Source organism: Heterodontus francisci, chromosome 11, assembly GCF_036365525.1.
Source record: "Heterodontus francisci isolate sHetFra1 chromosome 11, sHetFra1.hap1, whole genome shotgun sequence".
NCBI lineage: Eukaryota > Metazoa > Chordata > Chondrichthyes > Heterodontiformes > Heterodontidae > Heterodontus > Heterodontus francisci.
Window position 1 is genome coordinate 102,106,114 of NC_090381.1, and position 19,796 is coordinate 102,125,909.

The 19,796-nt window shown below is 40.7% G+C and overlaps 1 protein-coding gene across 3 annotated transcripts in view; it reads left to right on the forward strand.

Annotated features, from left to right (window-relative positions):
• Positions 1-14,721, forward strand: part of rnf13 (ring finger protein 13) — a 336,413-nt gene extending 321,692 nt beyond the window's left edge. For all 3 annotated transcript variants that reach the window (XM_068042622.1, XM_068042625.1, XM_068042626.1), the window contains 2 exons: positions 11,503-11,583; positions 12,349-14,721. In XM_068042622.1, coding sequence (XP_067898723.1) covers positions 11,503-11,583; positions 12,349-12,740 — 473 coding nt within the window. In that variant the 3' untranslated portion in view covers positions 12,741-14,721. The remainder of the gene's footprint in view (positions 1-11,502; positions 11,584-12,348) is intronic.
• Positions 14,722-19,796: the final 5,075 nt, after the last annotated feature.

A 19,796-nucleotide genomic window follows, 5' to 3' on the forward strand; every position in this document is an offset into this window, starting at 1 on the left:
GTTCCCAATTGGTTTACAAACTTTGCAGTTTCTTGGTGTCAGGACCTGATTGGGGTACTGCCTTGTCACCCTCTCCTCAAGCAGTTTCTCATTCCCCTATCTCCTTGGACCGTTGGGCTGATTGTTGTACAATAGGCTACTATTCGGCAGGCTGTCCTGTTAGTTTTTGCTTGTTAGTCTATTTCTACTGATAAGCTGTCTGTGCAGCCCTGAAGCTATGAAGTTATTTCTGATAAGCTGTCTCTGCAGCTCCGAGGTTAGTTTGTTAGTAATACATGATTGATTAATTATTTCACCTTAAATATCCCCATATTATTCTGTTCTCGAAAATTCTGTTCCCACACAACAGGAATGACGATGTATAATAAAATACAGTTTAAATTCTAGAAGTGAAGGCTACTACACTGACTGGAGTGACAGTATTCCAGGTCAATTATACAGGTCTCCAGTGCAATTGTAATCAATATGACATCCAACAACTTCATACATAACGCTCTGTAGAGCTTCTGTGTGGCGTAGTTTAAAAAAAAAATCTTATGTGAGTGAGGTTTTAGTCTGGTTTGGTATTATTCTTTGTACAAAGGAATAGTACTGCAGTATTGTTGAAAACTGTTATCCGAGCTCTTGTGATGCAGCCACTTGTTTAATTAGTTGTTAAGACCAGGTGAGAAAGGTGACTAGGGGGTCCCTCTCAGCCTTCACCTGGTCTTAGTGTAACGGGGTTTAATTTTAAACACACCGTGTTTTGAGCTCCCCTTTGGTGAATCCTTGTGGACTGCTTTAAAGGCCTGCTCAGGCTGGGGAAAAGAACCGGACCGATCCACAGCTGACCTGTGCCCAAACCGGCCAGAGTCCCTCCAATTTTGCCACGAGCCCGACCCGACCCGAGCCCATCCCCAACTCAACCCGACCCGAGCCGTACCATCCTTTTACTTATCTGGAACCTCCAGGAAGCTGCAGCGCATGCGAAATGACGTCATAGTTACATCACTCTCTCACTGCACAGACTCAGTTTCATCCCGGACTCCCAGCTCAGGTAAGTTTTTGAATTTCAATACTTACCAGCGGAGAACTTAACGCGTGTGTCCGGCCGACCCGACCCAAACCCGACACATGCCGTCAGGTAGCAGGCCTTTACACTGCTTTCCAATTATAAGGCAAAGAAACGAGCACAAACAGGCTTTCTTAGGTTTAAAGAAGAAAAGTGAAATTTATTAAAACTTAAACTCTAATTCAGTTAATGCCTATGGATAGACGACGAGCCCACACTAGCATGCATACGTGATACACACATGCAGATAAGGACAGAAAAGAGCAGAAGGAAAAAAATAAGTAGAAAAGTTTGAGGCAATATCAGAAGAGTTTTTGGTTACAAAGAACAAATAAAATTACAGCACAGGAACAGGCCCTTCGGCCCTCCAAGCCTGCGCCGATCCAGATCCTCTATCTAAACATGACGCCTATTTTCTAAGGGTCTGTATCTCTTTGCTTCCTGCCCATTCATGTATCTGTCTAGATACATCTTAAAAGACGCTATCGTGCCCGCGTCTACCACCTCCGCTGGCAACGCGTTCCAGGCACCCACCACCCTCTGCGTAAAGAACTTTCCACGCATATCCCCCCTAAACTTTTCCCCTTTCACTTTGAACTCGTGACCCCTAGTAATTGAATCCCCCACTCTGGCAAAAAGCTTCTTGCTATCCAACCTGTCTATACCTCTCATGATTTTGTACACCTCAATCAGGTCCCCCCTCAACCTCCGACTTTCTAATGAAAATAATCCTAATCTACTCAACCTCTCTTCATAGCTAGCGCCCTCCATACCAGGCAACATCCTGGTGAACCTCCTCTGCACCCTCTCCAAAGCATCCACATCCTTTTGGTAATGTGGCAACCAGAACTGCACGCAGTATTCCAAATGTGGCCGAACCAAAGTCCTATACAACTGTAACATGACCTGCCAACTCTTGTACTCAATACCCCGTCCGATGAAGGAAAGCATGCCGTATGCCTTCTTGACCACTCTATTGACCTGCGTTGCCACCTTCAGGGAACAATGGACCTGAACACCCAAATCTCTCTGTACACCAATTCTCCCCAGGACTTTTCCATTTACTGTATAGTTCACTCTTGAATTGGATCTTCCAAAATGCATCACCTCGCATTTGCCCTGATTGAACTCCATCTGCCATTTCTCTGCCCAACTCTCCAGTCTATCTATATTCTGCTGTATTCTCTGACAGTCCCCTTCACTATCTGCTACTCCACCAATCTTAGTGTCGTCTGCAAACTTGCTAATCAGACCACCTATACTTTCCTCCAAATCATTTATGTATATCACAAACAACAGTGGTCCCAGCACAGAACCCTGTGGAACACCACTGGTCACACGTCTCCATTTTGAGAAACTCCCTTCCACTGCTACTCTCTGTCTCCTGTTGCCCAGCCAGTTCTTTATCCATCTAGCTAGTACACCCTGGACCCCATGCGACTTCACTTTCTCCATCAACCTACCATGGGGAACCTTATCAAACGCCTTACTGAAGTCCATGTATATGACATCTACAGCCCTTCCCTCATCAATCAACTTTGTCACTTCCTCAAAGAATTCTTTCTTACGGTTCTTTGAGCTCACTGTACAGTCCTTGCTTGTAGGTAGATCTTGCTTTTCGTTGGGGCCCAGTATTATTCTTCACTGTAGGAGACTTTTCTCTCTTGGGGTTCACGTGTCTTCAATGGATTCCGAAGCTGGTGGGAAAGAGATGGGAGCAGACAGGAGAGGCTGTGGCGAGCCAGCCAGGAGAGATTTTTCCATCCAGGAGCAAAGAGCTTTCTATCTTCACACACAATTTCTCCAATTTAAAACTCTCAGCTTAAACTCCGTAGCTTCTAGTTAGTCATGTGACTAAACTGGTCTGACCACATCTGTTCTGTGTATTGGGAGCCGGGGATAGGTCCTTTGTTCCAACATTGTCTGCTAGTTTGCAAAAATGTCTTTCCAGCCAGGGGCCTGGCAATTCCTTATAGCAAGCCTTCTCCTCTTCCCAGCAATAATTTGAATTTTAATGTCCATGTGTGTGAAATTAATATGCCTCATTCTTGGCAGGTGGGGGCCTGCATGACATGGTCACTAAAGAAGTTGGAACATATGTATAGGTGATAGTTTTAAGAACTTGATCTGATGGGAAATTTTTGTTTTACTCCTTTAAATGCCAGTTTCTATAAACTCAGCTTTTGGTCACACCTCTTAACTCTGCCCTGCGGCCAGTGTCCCTTTTTCCTTGCACCTTGTTTGTAAAGCACTGTATGATATTTTAATGTGCTACATACATGCAAGTTGTTGTTCCAGAATATTTGAGGGGCATCTGGCAGACATTGATACAAGACCTTGGGTAGAAAGGTTCAGATGTCAGACTTCCAATATTTTTTCTTGATGAATCACAGAACAGTTCAGTACCTTGCATTTAAGTTGAAAGCAACACTGTATCATTAGAATGTTGTAGAATTTGCAACATCCTTAAATGGTAGATTATTTTTTACTTTCTGATGTTTGAAATCCAATGTGCTGAATGTAATTATTTTGTTAAATTCCCTTAGAATTGATTATCTAGTTTGTTTATAAAAAATCCTAATTTGTGTTGAGGCCTGCCTTCAGGTTGCCCTTGACTTCAGTTCAGGTCATCCAAATAATTGTGGCTTTTATTTAAGGAGCACACAACAGTTTTGTTTTATTAAATCTACTACAGCTGCTGGACACTCTTCTTGAAAAGAAATATCATCTGTTGTCCTCCTGCTCTTCCAGCAACCAAACATTGCTCCTGGTTACTTGCCAAAACCATGTCTTATCATTTCTCTTTCCCTTCTTTCCTTTCTCGTGGGATGGACAGACCTTTCCCTCCAAGTGCAATCTCACTGACCTGTATCCTTACTGATCTGAAGTAGATACTCACTGCGCTCATCCGCTCTGTAACCCATTCTTCCCAAAGCCTCCAAAACTTCGGAGCTATTTATATCCCTGAATTTTACCCTCTTTTGTGAAGACAGTAGGCTTTTAAATCTCAAGCTAAACATCACCTAATTGCTGCTGTTTGATTTATTGAGGTAGAGTTTCCGCTCTGAGCGTAATCAGGAAATTGCACTGATTAGGTTACAGTTCAAATTTCTGATAAAAATCATATGCATAATCATAAACATAAAATCTTTCTTCAACCAGCACAACTGGTTAATAGAACAAATACCTTATCTTTTTCTTACATTTGAAAAGTATTCACTAATGTATTTGAGAGTAGTAACCAGGTCAATTGTATTAGTCACGAAAAATAAACATTTTTAGTAAGTGTCCAGTCCTTTAGCTGTGAGTAACCTGATTGAAAATCACTGAAAATGACTCTTAAAAAAAAAAAATTATATTGAGCCATTTACTACTTTCATTTTTTTTCATTCATGAGGTGTGGGTGTCGCTGGCAAGGCCAGCATTTATTGTCCATGCCTAATTGCCCTGGAGAAGGTGGTGGTGAGCTGCCTTCTTGGACCGCTGCAGTGCATAGATTTTTATTTGTTCATGGGATATGGGTGTCACTGGCTAGGCCAGCATTTATTGCCCATCCCTAATTGCCCTTGAAAAGGTGGTGGTGAGCTGCCTTCTTGAACCGCTGCAGTCCTTGTGAGGTAGGTACACCAACAGTGCTGTTAGGAAGGGAGTTCCGGAGTTTTGACCCAGTGACAGTGAAGGAACGGCAATATAGTTCCAAGTCCGGATGGTGTGTTGTTTGAAGTGGAACTTGCAGGTGGTGGTGTTCCCATGCATCTGCTGCCCTTATTCTTCTAGGTGGTAGAGGTCCCAGGAAGTGCTGTCGAAGGAGTCTTAGTGAGTTGCTGCAGTGCATCTTGTAGATGGTATACACTGCTGCCACTGTGCATCAGTGGTGGAGCGAGTGAATGTTGAAGATGGTGGATGAGCTGCCAGTCAAGCAGGCTGCTTTGTCCTGGATGGTGTCAAGCTTCTTGAGTATTATTGGAGCTGCACTCATCCAGGCAAGTGGAGAGTATTCCATCACAATCCTTACTTGTGCCTTATAGATGTTGGAAAGATTTTGGGGAACCTGAGGTGAGGCACTCGCCACAGGATTCCTAGCTCTGGCCTGCAGGAGAGCAAATGGAATGATGTCATTTATTGCAAGGGGAATGGAATATAAAAGTAGGGAGGTTTTGCTACAGTTATACAGGGTGTTGGTGAGACCACTTTGTCAGGGGGTAATCGTGTCTAACTAACTTGATTGAATTTTTCGAGGAGGTGACCAGATGCGTAGATGAAGGTAAAGCAGTTGATGTAGTCTACATGGACTTCAGTAAGGCTTTTGATAAGATCTCGCATGGGAGATTGGTTAAGAAGGTAATAGCCCATGGGATCCAGGGCAATTTGGCAAATTGGATCCAAAATTAGCTTAGTGGCAGGAAACAGAGGGTAATGGTCAAGGGTCGTTTTTGCGAGTGGAAGCCTGTGACCATTGGTGTACCACAGGGATCAGTGCTGGGATCCTTGCTGTTTGTAGTGTACATTAATGATTTAGAAGTGAATATAGGAGGTATGATAAGTAAGTTCGCAGATGACACGAAAATTGGTGGTGTCGTAAATAGTGAGGAGGAAATCCTTAGATTACAGGATGGTATAGATGAGCTGGTAAAATGGGCGGAGCTGTGGCAAATGGAATTTAATCCTGAGAAGTGTGAGGTGATGCATTTTGGGAGGACTAACAAGGCAAGGGAATATACAATGGATGGTAGGACCCCAGGAAGTACAGAAGGTACTTGTCCATAGATCACTGAAGGCAGCAGCGCAGGTAGATAAGGTGGTTAGGAAGGCATTTGGATTACTTGCCTTTATTAGCCGAGGCATAGAATATAAGAGCAGGGAGGTTATGATGGAGCTATATAAAATGCTAGTTAGGCCACAGCTGGAGTATTGTGTACAGTTCTGGGCACCACACTATAGGAAGGATGCGATTGCACTGGAGAGGGTGCAGAGGAGATTCACCAGGATGTTGCCTGGGCTGGAACATTTCAGCTATGAAGAGAGACTGAAAAGGCTAGGGTTGTTTTCCTTAGAACAGAGAAGGATGAGGGGGGACCTGATTGAGTTAGACAAAATTATGAGGGGCATTGATAGGTTAGATAGGAAGAGACTTTTCCCTCAGCAGAGGTGTCAGTAACCGGGGGCATAGATTTAAGGTAAGGGGCAGGAGGTTTAGAGGGGATTTGAGGAAAAAAATTTCACCCAGAGGGTGGTTGGAATATGGAATACACCGCCTGAAGGGGTGGTAGAGGCAGGAACCCTCACAACATTTAAGAAGTATTTAGATGAGCACTTGAAACGCCATAGCATACAAGGCTATGGGGCAAGTGCTGGAAAATGGGACTAGAATAGTTAGGTGCTTGGTGGCTGGCAGAGACACGATGGGCCGAAGGGCCTGTTTCTGTGCTGTATAACTCCATAACACATCTGGAGTACTGTGTACAGCTTTGGTCTCTTTACTTAAGAAAGGCTATAATTGCATTAGAAATAGTTTAGAGAAGGTTCACTTGACTGATTCTCGGGATGAAGGGGTTATCTCTTGAGGAAAGGTTGGACAGGTTGGGCCTGTATCCATTGAAGTTTAGAAGAATGAGAAGTGGTCTTATTGACAGGGCGGATGCTGAAAAGATGTTTCCCCTTGTGGGAGAGACTAGAACTAGGGGATACAGCTTAAAAATAAGGGGTCTCCCATTTAAGACGGAGATGAGAATTTTTTTCTCTGAGGGTTGTCAGTCTGTGAAATTCTGTTCTCCACAGAGCAGTGGAGTCCAGGGTTATTGGCAAGGGGGACAGGTAGACAGGAAAGTAAGATTTGAGGCCACAATTAGCCATGATCTTATCAAATGGTGGCACAGGTTCGAAGGGCTGAATGACCTACTCCTAATTTGTATGTGGGACAGAATATACCCAGTATGATGATGATGGAGGTGTCTGGGACATTGACTAAAAGGTATGATTCTGTATGACAATGTCAGTCTGTTGCTTGACTAGCTGTGGAGCAGTCCTAACCATTTTGGAACATGTCCCCAGATGTTTGTGAGGAGGATTTTGCAAGATTGACTGGGCTGGAATGGGCCTTTGTTGTGTACTGGTGCTGAGGTCAATGCTAGGTGGTCTGCCTCGATTCCTATTGCTTTTCACAGCAATTTGATGCAACAAGAGTCAACCTCAGTGCTGTGAGTCTAGAGTCACATGTAGGCCAGGCCAGACTGGTTAAGGACGGCAGATTTTCGGGTTGGCAAGATGTAACGAGTGGTGTGCTACAGGGATCTGTGCTGGGGCCTCAACTTTTTACAATTTATATAAATGACTTAGATGAAGGGATGAAGATGCTTGGCTACGGGCCAAGTGCAGGAATGTGGGATTAGAATAGTTGGGTGCTGTATGGCTGGCACAGACACAGTGGGCCGAAGGGCCTGTTTCTGTGCTGTATGACTCTATGACCGAAGGTATGGTTGCTAAATTTGCTGATGACACAAAGATAGGTAGAAAGAGATGAGAAATTTTTTCTGAGTGTTGTGAGTCTTTCGAATTCTCTTCCTCAAAAGGCGGTGGAAGCAGAGTCTTCAAATATTTTTACAGCAGAGGTAGATAGATTCTTGATAAGGAAGGGGTGAAAAGTTATCTGGGATAGGTGGAAATGCGGAGTAATCAGTTCAGCCATGAACTTATTGAATGGCGGAGCAAGCTCGAGGGGCCGAGTGGCCTACTCCTGCTCCTAATTTGTATGTTCCCTAAAGATCATTAGTGGACCAGATGGGATTTTACAATAATCTGGTAGTTTCATGGTCACCATTACTGATATCTTTTTAATTCCAGATTTATTTAATTAACTGAATTCAAATTCCCCACCTGCTGTGGTGGGATTTGATGTCATTCATATCTCCAGATCATTAGTCTAGACCTCTGGATTACTAGACCAGTAATCACTGTGCTACCGTACCACGGTGTACGTGGTATATACTAGTTGGTTTCCAAGTAAATTAAATCTTTTATGATATCAAAAACTTTTAAAACACGCCTGCTAGTGCCTGAGCATCTAAGAAAAGTAGCACAATTTGAAGAGCCTTCTTGAACTAGCGCAGTCTGGGGGTTTGGCCATTTTTATGGGCAGTGCAGGCTCTGATCGGCAAATTTAATCTTAAACCAACGTAAATGATCATGAAAACACAAACATAATTGCTTTTGGGTGTAACTCATTTGCATTTACAATTCCCCAACCCTTTGCACTGGTTCAGTCAATTTCGCACAGATTGCAGATATCACTGGTATAAAGAGCAGAAACTCTACCTTGGCTATCAACTTTTACTCAACAGTGGCGTCACTTCTTCCTTCACCTTGGTGCTAGATTCTTTGCAAGTTTTACACTTAAATGATACTGAGTGTCAGACAGATTCTGATGGTGAGATAGTATCTTTAATTTGTTTCTGTAAATTCCTGGTACCAAATGCCATTCTGTACAGTGGATGTGCCGCCGCCTTGTTGCATATTACGATGTAACCATTTGCTTAAAGGCCTGCTACCCGACCGGGACCCGACGACATGTCAGGTTCGGGTCGGGTCGGGTCTGCATCGGGCTGGACACACACTGCAAGAATTGCAGGTGAGTGCTAAAAGTTAAAAACTTACCTGAGCTGCGAGTCCGGTACGTCAAGCAGGGAAACTCTTGAGTCTGCGTAGTGAGCGTCTCTATGACGTCATCATGCTCATGCTGCCGCTTGGTGAAGATTGGGAGTCGGAAGGTAAGTAAAGGGAATATTGCAGCGGTCGGGTTGGGCTCGGGAGGGAAAATGGAGGGACTCGGACTAGGTCGGGCTCGAGTCCAATGTGGTTCTGTTAGGTTCGGGTCGGGTTTTTTTTGTGACTTGAGCAGGCCTTTTACATTTGCTTGCAAGGAGTGATATTCATTTGATGCATTTTCTAAATCCTCAACCAACATTGCAGGATCTTGCCATTTGCAAATGGAAGAAAATTTATGTCCTAACATGTTGTGGTGTGACTGTCCCATACATTTTTAAGGCTGCGTTTGCTGACAATGCAACCACTAGGTGGCACTGCACTGGCACATGCACAAATGCAGCCTGTGCCACTAAAACGTCACAGTCTGCGACATCCAGGCAGCTGCCAGGACTAAAGATGGCGCTGCTCAAATAATCACACAAAGGCAACGTAAACACATGGCAGCACACAATGGCCGGAGAGGGAGCGAGCAGATGGGGGTGGGGGGGGGGAGAAAGAGTGAGCGGGCTTCCCTTGTGCGCTGTCCCCGCTTCCTGTCCTCCTCCCCAGTTTTTTCTCCGCTTCCCTTCCCGCGCTCTCCCCGCTTCCCCTCATTACGCGATGACGTCAACTGCGCATGCGCCAACCAGTCTTGGCACTGCGGAACGCAGCACGTGAGCAGCCTGGCGCAGCTTGATGACGTCGGCCGGCTGCGTTGTCAAGAATCACTTTGTACATTTAATGCTTTTTAATCAATATTTCTTTAAAATAAGGAAATAAAACTTGATTGAGGCAGTTAATTTTTTCTATTTAAAACACCCCATATTCAAAATTAATGAGTAAAAATAAAATGGAAGCTTTAGTATATGGAAGCAGTATAGAACTCTTCTGATGTGAACTGGATGTAACTCAGTAAAGAACAAGTGTGGGGCCATGCTACATAGAAAGAGATCTTGGAAGAGGTTTTGACAATTTTCAAACTAGGCATGTGACTGCTCAGTCATCTTGCGAAGGATTGTACAACTATCCTGGCCTCCAAATACGGAGTGTCGTGTTGGCCATGGATACCCTCTGACTGAGGAAGAGAGTATTACCACTGAGCCAAGTTGACAGTGGTGGAAGTTGAAGAATTGTATAATTGTAGTGTCTACCTCCCCACAAGCCATTTAAATCTAATGCCAATATTTTCTCAATTTGACCGTAAGTATGCAAGTCACTTCATCCAATTTTGGGTCTTTTTAATGAGTAAGCTGGGAATTAGCCTCATTTAAATCAATCACTTAAATTTGTTAGACTTTCAGAAAAGATCACACTGACCTTTATATGCCACCTTTCCTCAGTCATTTCTCAAATCGATTCATCACCAATGAAAGATGAAGCATTGACCATGACTGATAAACTACCTTATGGTTTCTGAAGGGTCATCAAAAGGAAATTATGCAACTATAAATTTTCCAGTTTGCAGTAATTATAAATGCTTGCTTTCCCTTTTTACAAATGATTTTCAAATGATTGTTTTGTTTGAGGAGAGATTGGGGGTAATTTCTTTGTTAAATTTGTGATCAATTATAAACCTTTTGAGGTTTAATTTACCGATTTAATCATTTTGCCTTGGGTAAATCTAAAATTTCCAAACTTTTAAACCCAAGTGTTGCAAATGATTGGAAACACTTCATATAATGATTTAATGGCCTTTTGTTGTTTACACTCTTGTACAATTCACCTGCCCATATTTGGACATATATATATATGCCCAGTCACTTTAAACAAAAAGCCCTAGAAGTGGCATCAGGTACTGGGTAGCTGGTTTAATAGAAGTAATGATATAGCACAGACGGCTGCTACGAAGCACAGTGAAGTCTCTCACTTTTGGCTCCCAGAACCTAAAATCATTGCAGTGATTTTAACTAAATTTGGAAGCAAATTCATTAGTGTAATTGTTACAGATGAATTTGCACCAGCATTTAAACAGGTGCTCGTTATGCCATATCCTCATGTGGCATTCTAAATTCAGACATTGGAGACAGGCTATGTGAAGTTATCATTTACTAACATAATACATTCTGTAAACATTGTGTTTCAGCCACTTGATCCCTTGTAGTTTGTAAGAGGGATGGGGTGGTGGAAAGGCTTCATGGTTGTTCTGATGAAAGGTCAATGACCAGAACCATTAACTCTGTTCCCCTCTGACAGATGTGGTCTGACCTGCTGAGTATTTCCAGCATCTGCAGTATTTTGATTTTTTTCACAATTCTAGATTTGGAATATATTGTACATTTTTTTTCTTTATTGTCATTTCCAGACTCTGGTAAATGGCCAGTGGCCAACAATTAGAGTATCAAATATTTCTGTATTGTTATAGCCAGCAAGGCCTGGCCCTTTAATTGTGATATACGTAAGTGATTCTTTTGTCATACCTCAGCTGCTTGATTGTGTGTATCTACAAGCTTGCAATTCTCAGTCCTAGAGATTAAATGTCAGCAGTGTGCTAGCTGGTTCTATTCACTTTGCCCCAAGAGAGGACCTGCTGTATAAACAGAATGTCGCTCAACTTGTTAAATAAATCCTGAGGAAGGTCTAATGCTTATTAGTGGCTGTTCAGACATTAATATAATAAAGGTACAGTAGTTCATATTCAAAAAGCCTTGGACAAGTAGCATGTACCATCATTAGAGCAGCAAAGCATAACCGTTCCTTTTGTGTTGCTGCAGGTGATGAATATGAGGTGTGTGCAATTTGTCTGGATGAGTATGAAGAAGGTGACAAGCTTCGCATCCTGCCCTGTTCACACGGTGAGCAAATACTTCTTGATCCTGTAACAAGCAAACTTTCAACACACTGATATTAGATTGGTTTCTTCCCCAGCCCTCTTTAGCAGGTTCTTTCTTCACTTATATACATATCAAAATATAGGACAATTAAAATTAGCACCCTGCACACTCTTGCTGTGTCACAAATTCATACAGCCTTGCTTGTACTGAATATAAAATGTTTTTGACGTATTTTGCAACTAGCCAATTGCTTTTGTTTAGGTTTTAACAATAAAATCTAAGCAGCATCAGTTTTATTTAATAGGTTATTGAGGTTCAAAAATGTTAGATTTTTAAAAAAAATGTAAATTGTTACTTGGGCTTGACAGTGAGACACAGCTGAAATTAATGACTAATCATAAATTATGTTTCTGCAATTTATTTCAGTACTGCATGTACAGCTTTCTCCTGTTGAGACAGTAACTGTTTTTGAGGCAACGTCTTCAAGTTATTCCAGTTTAATTTTTAAAAACATGTTAATAGTTGTTCACCGGCTTTTAATAATGACCCTGTAATGTTCTGGTGTGCAGATAGGAACACTTACCATCTTAAAATGCCTGGTTTTTACATACATCTTTACAGCATATAAACAGGCCATTTGGCCGAACAGGTTCATGTCCCACAAGCCTATCAGATGATTTAACAGCAGACTGAAAGCTATATATATGCTTAATTATTCTATAACTTCCAAATATTGATTGCAAATTTCATAAAATTATTTTGGTTTCCCCTCGTTTATGTACCCAGCATACCACTGTAAATGTGTGGACCCGTGGCTGACTAGAACAAAGAAGACCTGCCCTGTCTGCAAACAGAAGGTAGTGGCATCACAGGGAGAATCTGATTCAGAAACTGATGATGTGGATAGCAGTCACGAAGAAAATGATGATGCATCCGAAAACACGCCTCTGCTGAGATCATCTCTTGCCTCCACCAGTGCTCACTCCTTTGGTACCATGTCAGAATCGCAATCTCACCAAGACGCAGTGGAGTCATCTGAATATGAAGAGGAGGAAGAGGGAGATAGCAGTGATGTTGAGGATGGAGTCAATGAAGAAACGGTAGTTCAGATGCAGCAGGAAAACCCTGAAGCCATTGCTGGAGAGAGAGGAACCAGAGAGTCTGCCGCAATAGTTTGATTTCGTTTCTTTTTTTAAAAAAAAACATAAAATCTACACATCCTCAAAAACAATGTGTCAAAATTAAAAGTTCAGGAAATTTTTCCATTTGCTTTTCCACAGTTTATGCATTGCAACTTCACAACATATATATGCAAATTTTTTAGGAATTTAACATCTTTACAGCTCTCTGCTCATTTTGCTGCTGGAATGAAGTCAAATAATGTGTGGCAGCCCTCCATTGATTGCTGGCAACCCAAAAATGGTTAATGCCATGCAGCACTGATGTTTCCCCTGAATCATCACCGTCCTTTTTTGCCATTGTTGCAGTACTACTGGCAATCTGTAAAACTGCTACATTGATCACCCAGCCGAGGTAGTTGGGTTCAACAAGTTCCCCAGATACGAAGAGAATGACTTTTAACAAAAAAACTTGTACACAAAGATGGCTGGCTGACTCTTTGTAAAATGTTTAAATCATGTTATTTTATCAATTTCCTGTATATTCTGCACCAGAATCCAACTAATTGTTTCAGATGTAAGTATATCTTGCTTTGAGTATTTGCCCAAATCAGGTTTATTGAAGTTGAAATTCTCAACTCATTTAGAATTTGATTTTTAAATGAAGATGTCCTGTACCTGGTTTCAATTATTATAAATCAATAAATTTATCCACAGAATTAAGTAGGAACACAGGATTGACCCATTAGGACTAATTTTCTACTGTGCATTATGTATAAACTCTTTATAATTAGTTTCTAATTTTATTTTACGATATTTTGGATTGCATTTATTAAGTAGGATACTGTAAATGTGCAAGTTCTTTTATGTGATAATCCCCAAGCAAGATTTTTAATTTGAGCTACTTGAACAAAGTTTGTTCAATCACATCTACAGTTTTTTGTATGCACTATGTAACATCTTGGTATATAAAGTAAATATTAGTTATGATCTTTAATAAAAATGTTATAATGGAATCTGTGCTATTTTAATGACAATGAATTGTCCATTGTAAGAAGATAGGAAAAACCTAATTTGTGTGACAATTCAAGTCCTGTAATGTAGAGACTAGATGTGATAATATACATTATTTAGTAACTAAATCTAAAAAGATTATGGGCCACGTTAAAAGAAAAAGGTAGACTGCATACTTGTAATTGGAGTGACGCAATGTAATGTTCAACTGTTGCACATTTGGCATTTCTCTTTTAAGATGGAGACAGAGTTTGAATATGTTCTTGGTGACTTCCATCCATTTAGCCCTACTAGATATTTTAAAAAAGTAATGTAGAGAACTGCTGTTGCAAAATGTTAAATTCCTGCATTAAACTTTATAAAAGAAGTTTTATCCTATCTTTCAGTAGTCCCTTCCAACTCTTCCCAAAACAGCAGTAATATTTTCCTTTATGTTTAGGACAGGTGGTTAGATATTTTGTTTAGGTGTTTGAATCTTGTGAATTTTAACTGAAAGGGTATGTGCCTTGGTCTGCTTAAAAAAAAATCTATTGTCCTATCCTCCTCACTGCCAAAAAACCAGTCCAGTACAGTAAAATTAAATTATTGAGGATTTGTTCACTGAACTAGCATTCTAATTTCAAGCCCAGTTGAATCCTGATCAATTTAAGTTTGCCAAGAAATGTTCTCTTCTGCAGTTGTTAAGTGCATGTATTGAAATTCCATGCTTGGATCAGGTATCTAGAATTCCCCTTTAATGTTTCCTGGACATAGTCCCTCCAGAAGTTGGAACAGCAGATGATGGTAATAAGGGCGGTGGGGGGAAGCAAATTAGGTTTTTTTGAAGTTTGTGTGAGCTTTGCAATAAATCAAATGGGAGTTAGAGACAGTCGACTAGTCTGTCAGTAGCTCAATGCAAATATTAATGTAACTGAAATCTTGAGTGCCTCAAAACTAAAACTGATAAATCAGACTCTTATGAAATGCTGCAGTAAGCTGTTGAGATATAGAAAAATAGCTTTCCAGGAATAAAATGTACCAGTTTGTATTTGGCCTGTATTCTTAACATTGTGTGCCTGTTAGGTGATCTGCTTTCATACAAGTGAGTTTATACATTACACGTTCTTACCGAAGATTGCATAACGTGACAGTATTTGACACCTCTTTGTTTCCAAACGTCCTACTTAAATTGTTAGGTACCTTTTTTATCCAGTATTTATAAATATGGGACGACTTCATTGTGACACATAGCTGGAGCCTGGTGAATCCATTTTTAAAAAAATTTAATGAGCTGTTGCAGTGCTTTATGCCACAGGAATGTTATTGGCTGTTAGAAGGTTCTGATAATGTACTACTGTTGTAACACATGGCTTGCTCCCTCTCCCAAAATGTTTTATTTGGGAGCTGTCCAACTTTCATATGTCCAACATCTATGAGAACTCTGACTGGGGCACAACCCTGAATCTGAGACATTTTTATTTCCATTTACTTAAATATTTACAGTACAAGTCTTGCATTGATCAGCTTTAGAAGGTTCAAGTGTACTTGCCACTGCACTTTGAAATGTTATTGTATCATTTAATACTGGTGCATATGTGCTGCTAGGTTGTATAGCTTAGACTATTGTAATAATGTTAGTAAATTCATTCCATTCAACTAATTTTGGACTCTATTTTAAATTTTTAAACTGACATGCCTAGGTGGGAATGTGCCCAAAAAAAATCCATAAAATCCTTTTTTTGCTTTGTTGTTCTAACCCTCCACCCAATTTCCATTTTTGGAAAGTTTACACGAATGACTCACCCAAAGATAAATAGTTGATTTCTAACTAACATTTGAGACATATTCCCATAAGTAAATTGATTGTATAGATATTTCAAAGCATTCATAAAAATGGATTTAATTTCTAAATTCTTTATAAATGCTGTAAACATACAAGAGTTGTAAATAGAAAACACAGCTCTCCAAAGCTATAATACAAATGTATCCAGTTCTTTTCAAATAAAGCTATGTAAAGTAGGTCTAAGTTAATGTGATCATTTCATAGAACAAAGGACTGTCTTGTTTTAGTGCAATAAGTGAGAAGGGCATTGCTGCATGAATTAGTCTTAACATATGACCAATTTGAGTAGAGCATATTGTTAAAGAAATCCCTTGACCAGGTTCCCCTGGTAGATTAAATACACTAGCATTAAGCCATATAATAGAATATTCCATCTTTTATCCCAGTTATCTGGTTTCACCTCAGGCCAAGCTATGTATGATAACACTTGGTCTCGCATGATCCTGGACAAAGGAGTAATGGAATCGGCCAGGTTTCTGCACTGCTTTGCAGTGACTGTTGGAAAGTGCATGTGTATAGATGTAGGTTGAAAACAGTAATAGTCTGCCACTGTGCATCATCTAGGCTCCTGTAAGGAATGGCCACTATGGATTTAGAAGACACAGGAAAAGAGCAACTAGTGCATCAAGTATGTCCCATACAGTTCTCCTGCAATTAAGCCTCATGAGCCCCTGCATGCTTTCACTCACCAACAGCCATATTATATAAGTGAGGCATGAAGTGCTGCAGCCAAATTCAGGGAAAAGATATTCTGGAAAGTTGCTATCTAATCCTTGAAGGCAATCTGGACAGAAGTGACCACAAGGCGTATTACCCACTATCGCACCAAGCTTTTGCATGCACTGGTAATACCGCATGAGCCAGGAACTCATCCAGTTCCCGGCTGCAAAAAAAAAAAAATCAACACTGCCAACTTGCTCCAAAGGTGGTTGATCCTCTTTTGGGGAGGGGGGAAAGAAATCTGCCGGACTTCTAGTTCTATATTTTACTTTTATACACTGCTCCTGGTTCTCCCCAACCTAATTCAAATAGTTCAGCTACACAGACCCCATCCAGTCCCTTCATTGTAACTATTCTAATTAAATCATCACAAAAGATACTGTCCAATGGAAAAAGCTCCATTTCACTAAGCCTAAGCCTGTCAAGATAACCAATGACTTTAAACCTAAGTATCTAGTGACCATTCTTTGAACGTTGGCTACTCTATCACGCAAGGGGATCAAAATCGACACTATTCTAGTTGAATCCAACTAGAATTGGGGAAGGGGGGTGGGGGAAAGAGTAGTGCCTCTTTTACATTAGAGGTTAGCTGGGATTTATATAAATGTTTATTTATAGAAAATAGGTACACGGAAATAGACAGTCACCCTGAACTAAAGCACACACCGAAGTTCCTTTATAGTGGTCAGTATGGAAACATTGGAAAGATTTAAGTATCCAATTCTGCATTGCTTGAAAGTTATTTAGCAGCTCTAAAAGTTGGTAACTTTAAATTTGAAATGCTTAGCCAGTGCATGACATTAAATACCAACATCATGATATCCACAAATGGCTTCTTCAGATATTACACTAGTTGCAGCATTGTTCATTGAAGCCTCCAACTAGGGTAATTACAACACACCCATTAGGTCAGAAATTACACTTGTTTTTATACCTTGCCCAACTTGATTTCAACATTGGAGTGTAAAACATGCCGCTGACTTAGCATGCCAGTTTTCTACCCGCTAGGTTAAAAATCACCCTCATTACTTTATTTGATTGAGACACCAGAAGTTTTTGCTACAGTCTCAATTTCTTCCATTAAGATTTTACAACTTCTGAGTTGCAGGGTCAATTTCATCTTAATGTGTAGACTGGAGAGCAAGAACTAGGCCCAGCACACAGCGTCAAGACCTATTGTTCCCAGCAGGCAAGTTGCATTAAATCAGGTTACTATCCTGACTGTCCATCAGTGATCTAGGCTGGGTGCCAAGCAGACGTAAGAGGCTAAACTAGAATATGTAGATCATAAAATTAAAGGAAAATGTCCAAAGAATACACACACATTCTATTGTAAAGCATTTGAATTAAATGGTCCATAAAGTGTTGCACTCACCAAGCCACAATTAGACTCAGACTTCATCTGGACAGAAGAAATCAGTACCTACCTTGGAAGGTTGTCTATACTTTGGCTCTAATACACCAATAGTTGCTTGGGGAAAAATTGTGAGCTGCCCTTGCTTGAAAGACATGGTGCTCATATGATTTCCTAGCTCCTATGCTGCTAGAAATGAAACCTGGCAATTTTCTCACTTCAGGTTGTTTTTGCCCATAACATCCTTCCAAGAGTTCAGGGGTTGGGGTTTCCACAGAATGCCTTTCGTTCGAGAGTGAGGACTCTGCCAGTTGTTCATCCTTGATTCTTGTGTATTCTCCATATACCATTGCAAATTTGGTAAAAATAAAGTCATTGCCAAAGCACAGCCTCTTCAACTCCACACATCCCCCAAGGGCATAAAATGGAAAGTATGATGGTGAGAATTACTCCAGGTTGCGACCTTACAGATCTGGCGATGCAGCAATTGTGGAGAAAAAAGTTGACTGACACTTCATGAGTCCTGCAGGACCAGAAACAGCAATGGAGAATGTACTCAAACATGTCCCTTCCGCTGTTCGCAACAGGCAAGGTACAGGCCATACCCAACCAGCCCGTGCTTGCAAAACTCAAAACAGTGTCCAACATTAGATGCGATTCCACGATTAGACATTTGCTAAGAATTACACTGACAACCAACTTAAGATTGTCACTTGGGCTCTCACTGGTGCATACTGGAAGCTACATTTAATACACAGGGCCTTGTTCTTTGCAGACAAAGAACATGTATAAACATTGCACCTGTTTCAACTGAACAAAAGCAGTGACTGCTACTTGCTGGTTCATTCCTTAGAGTCAAGGTGCCCAACTTAAATTTCAAACAAAGCTTGGCAGTAACTGTCAGTCACCATAAACTGGTGCATTCTTTATGGAAATGCCTCTACCAGAGTTCACTTGCCAACCAATCATCACTCTCCTCATACAGCATAAAGTGGTTTTCCCTTACATTGGTATTGTTGGATTGTCCTGATGAGTGCAAGACAAAAAGCTTCAACATATCTCTATTCTCAGCAATACTCAAGTTCTGTACTACCAAATGGCATTGAGTAATGTCGTGAAATCAGTGCAATTTTGGATTTATGGAAGGCACTTGCAGGATTTTTTTTTTTTTTTGAAGTGCTGTTAAAGTTAATTAGCAAAGAAAATTCCATGACTGGAAACTACCTTCACGAATAAAAGAATTCTGCAGCTTAGGTTTTGGATCGCAGTAGACTGTTGAATGATTCAATAAAACTGTTCTTAAGTTGGTGAAACCAAAAATGATTGCCAGGTACCGCACAAGCTAATGGCATTCAGTAAGGTCCATGTAGACCATGCAATGGGATGTCAAAAGTTAGGAACAAGGAGTGGACAGTTAGCCCCTAGAGCATTCAATTAGATCATGAGTGTTCTGTACCTCAACTCCATTTTTCCACTTTTGCTCCAATCCCTCAAGTTTTGTTTGGTAAATGTCTATCTCGGGTCTTGCAAGGTTCAATTGTTCTGGCATTCACAGCCTTGTGGAAAGAGCAAATTCCACATTTCTATGACCGTGTGTGTGGAAGTGCTTCCCAATTTCACTCTTGAATAGCGTAACTAATTTGATTTTACCCCCTTGTTCTTGATTTCCCTCAAATTAATTTCTCCATCTACCCGAACATTCTTTTAGCATTTTAATGCCTCCTTCAGATCAGCCATTGATCATCTACATTGAAGGAAACTAGCAGGTATTAATGCAAGTCTGAGAATTCTGCAAATCAAGAAAGGGTCAGCAGCCATTAGCAAAATAAAATGATCTGAGCATTTAACCAACTTAACTAGGTTAAAATAAAAAACATTTTGACAAGGTACCCAGAATTGTCCTTTTTCTTAAAGTGATGCACTGGAGGAGATTCAGAGAAGAACTACAAAGAATTTAGAATTTCTGAAGTCAAGATGCATGTTTAAAAGCAAAAAGTTAGTTACAACGGAGATCTGCTTTTGAAGCCTGGAAACAAAACAAATGCAAATCAATTATTCAGGAAGTCTGTATTTCAAAGAGCAGACAATTATGCTCATTCTAAGCTTGTTAGGCATGACCAATGTATTTTTACAACCATATCTACACAAAAAAAGTTAGAGGAAAATCTGACACCCTCCCCAACCATAGAAAAACATAGAGTCAACA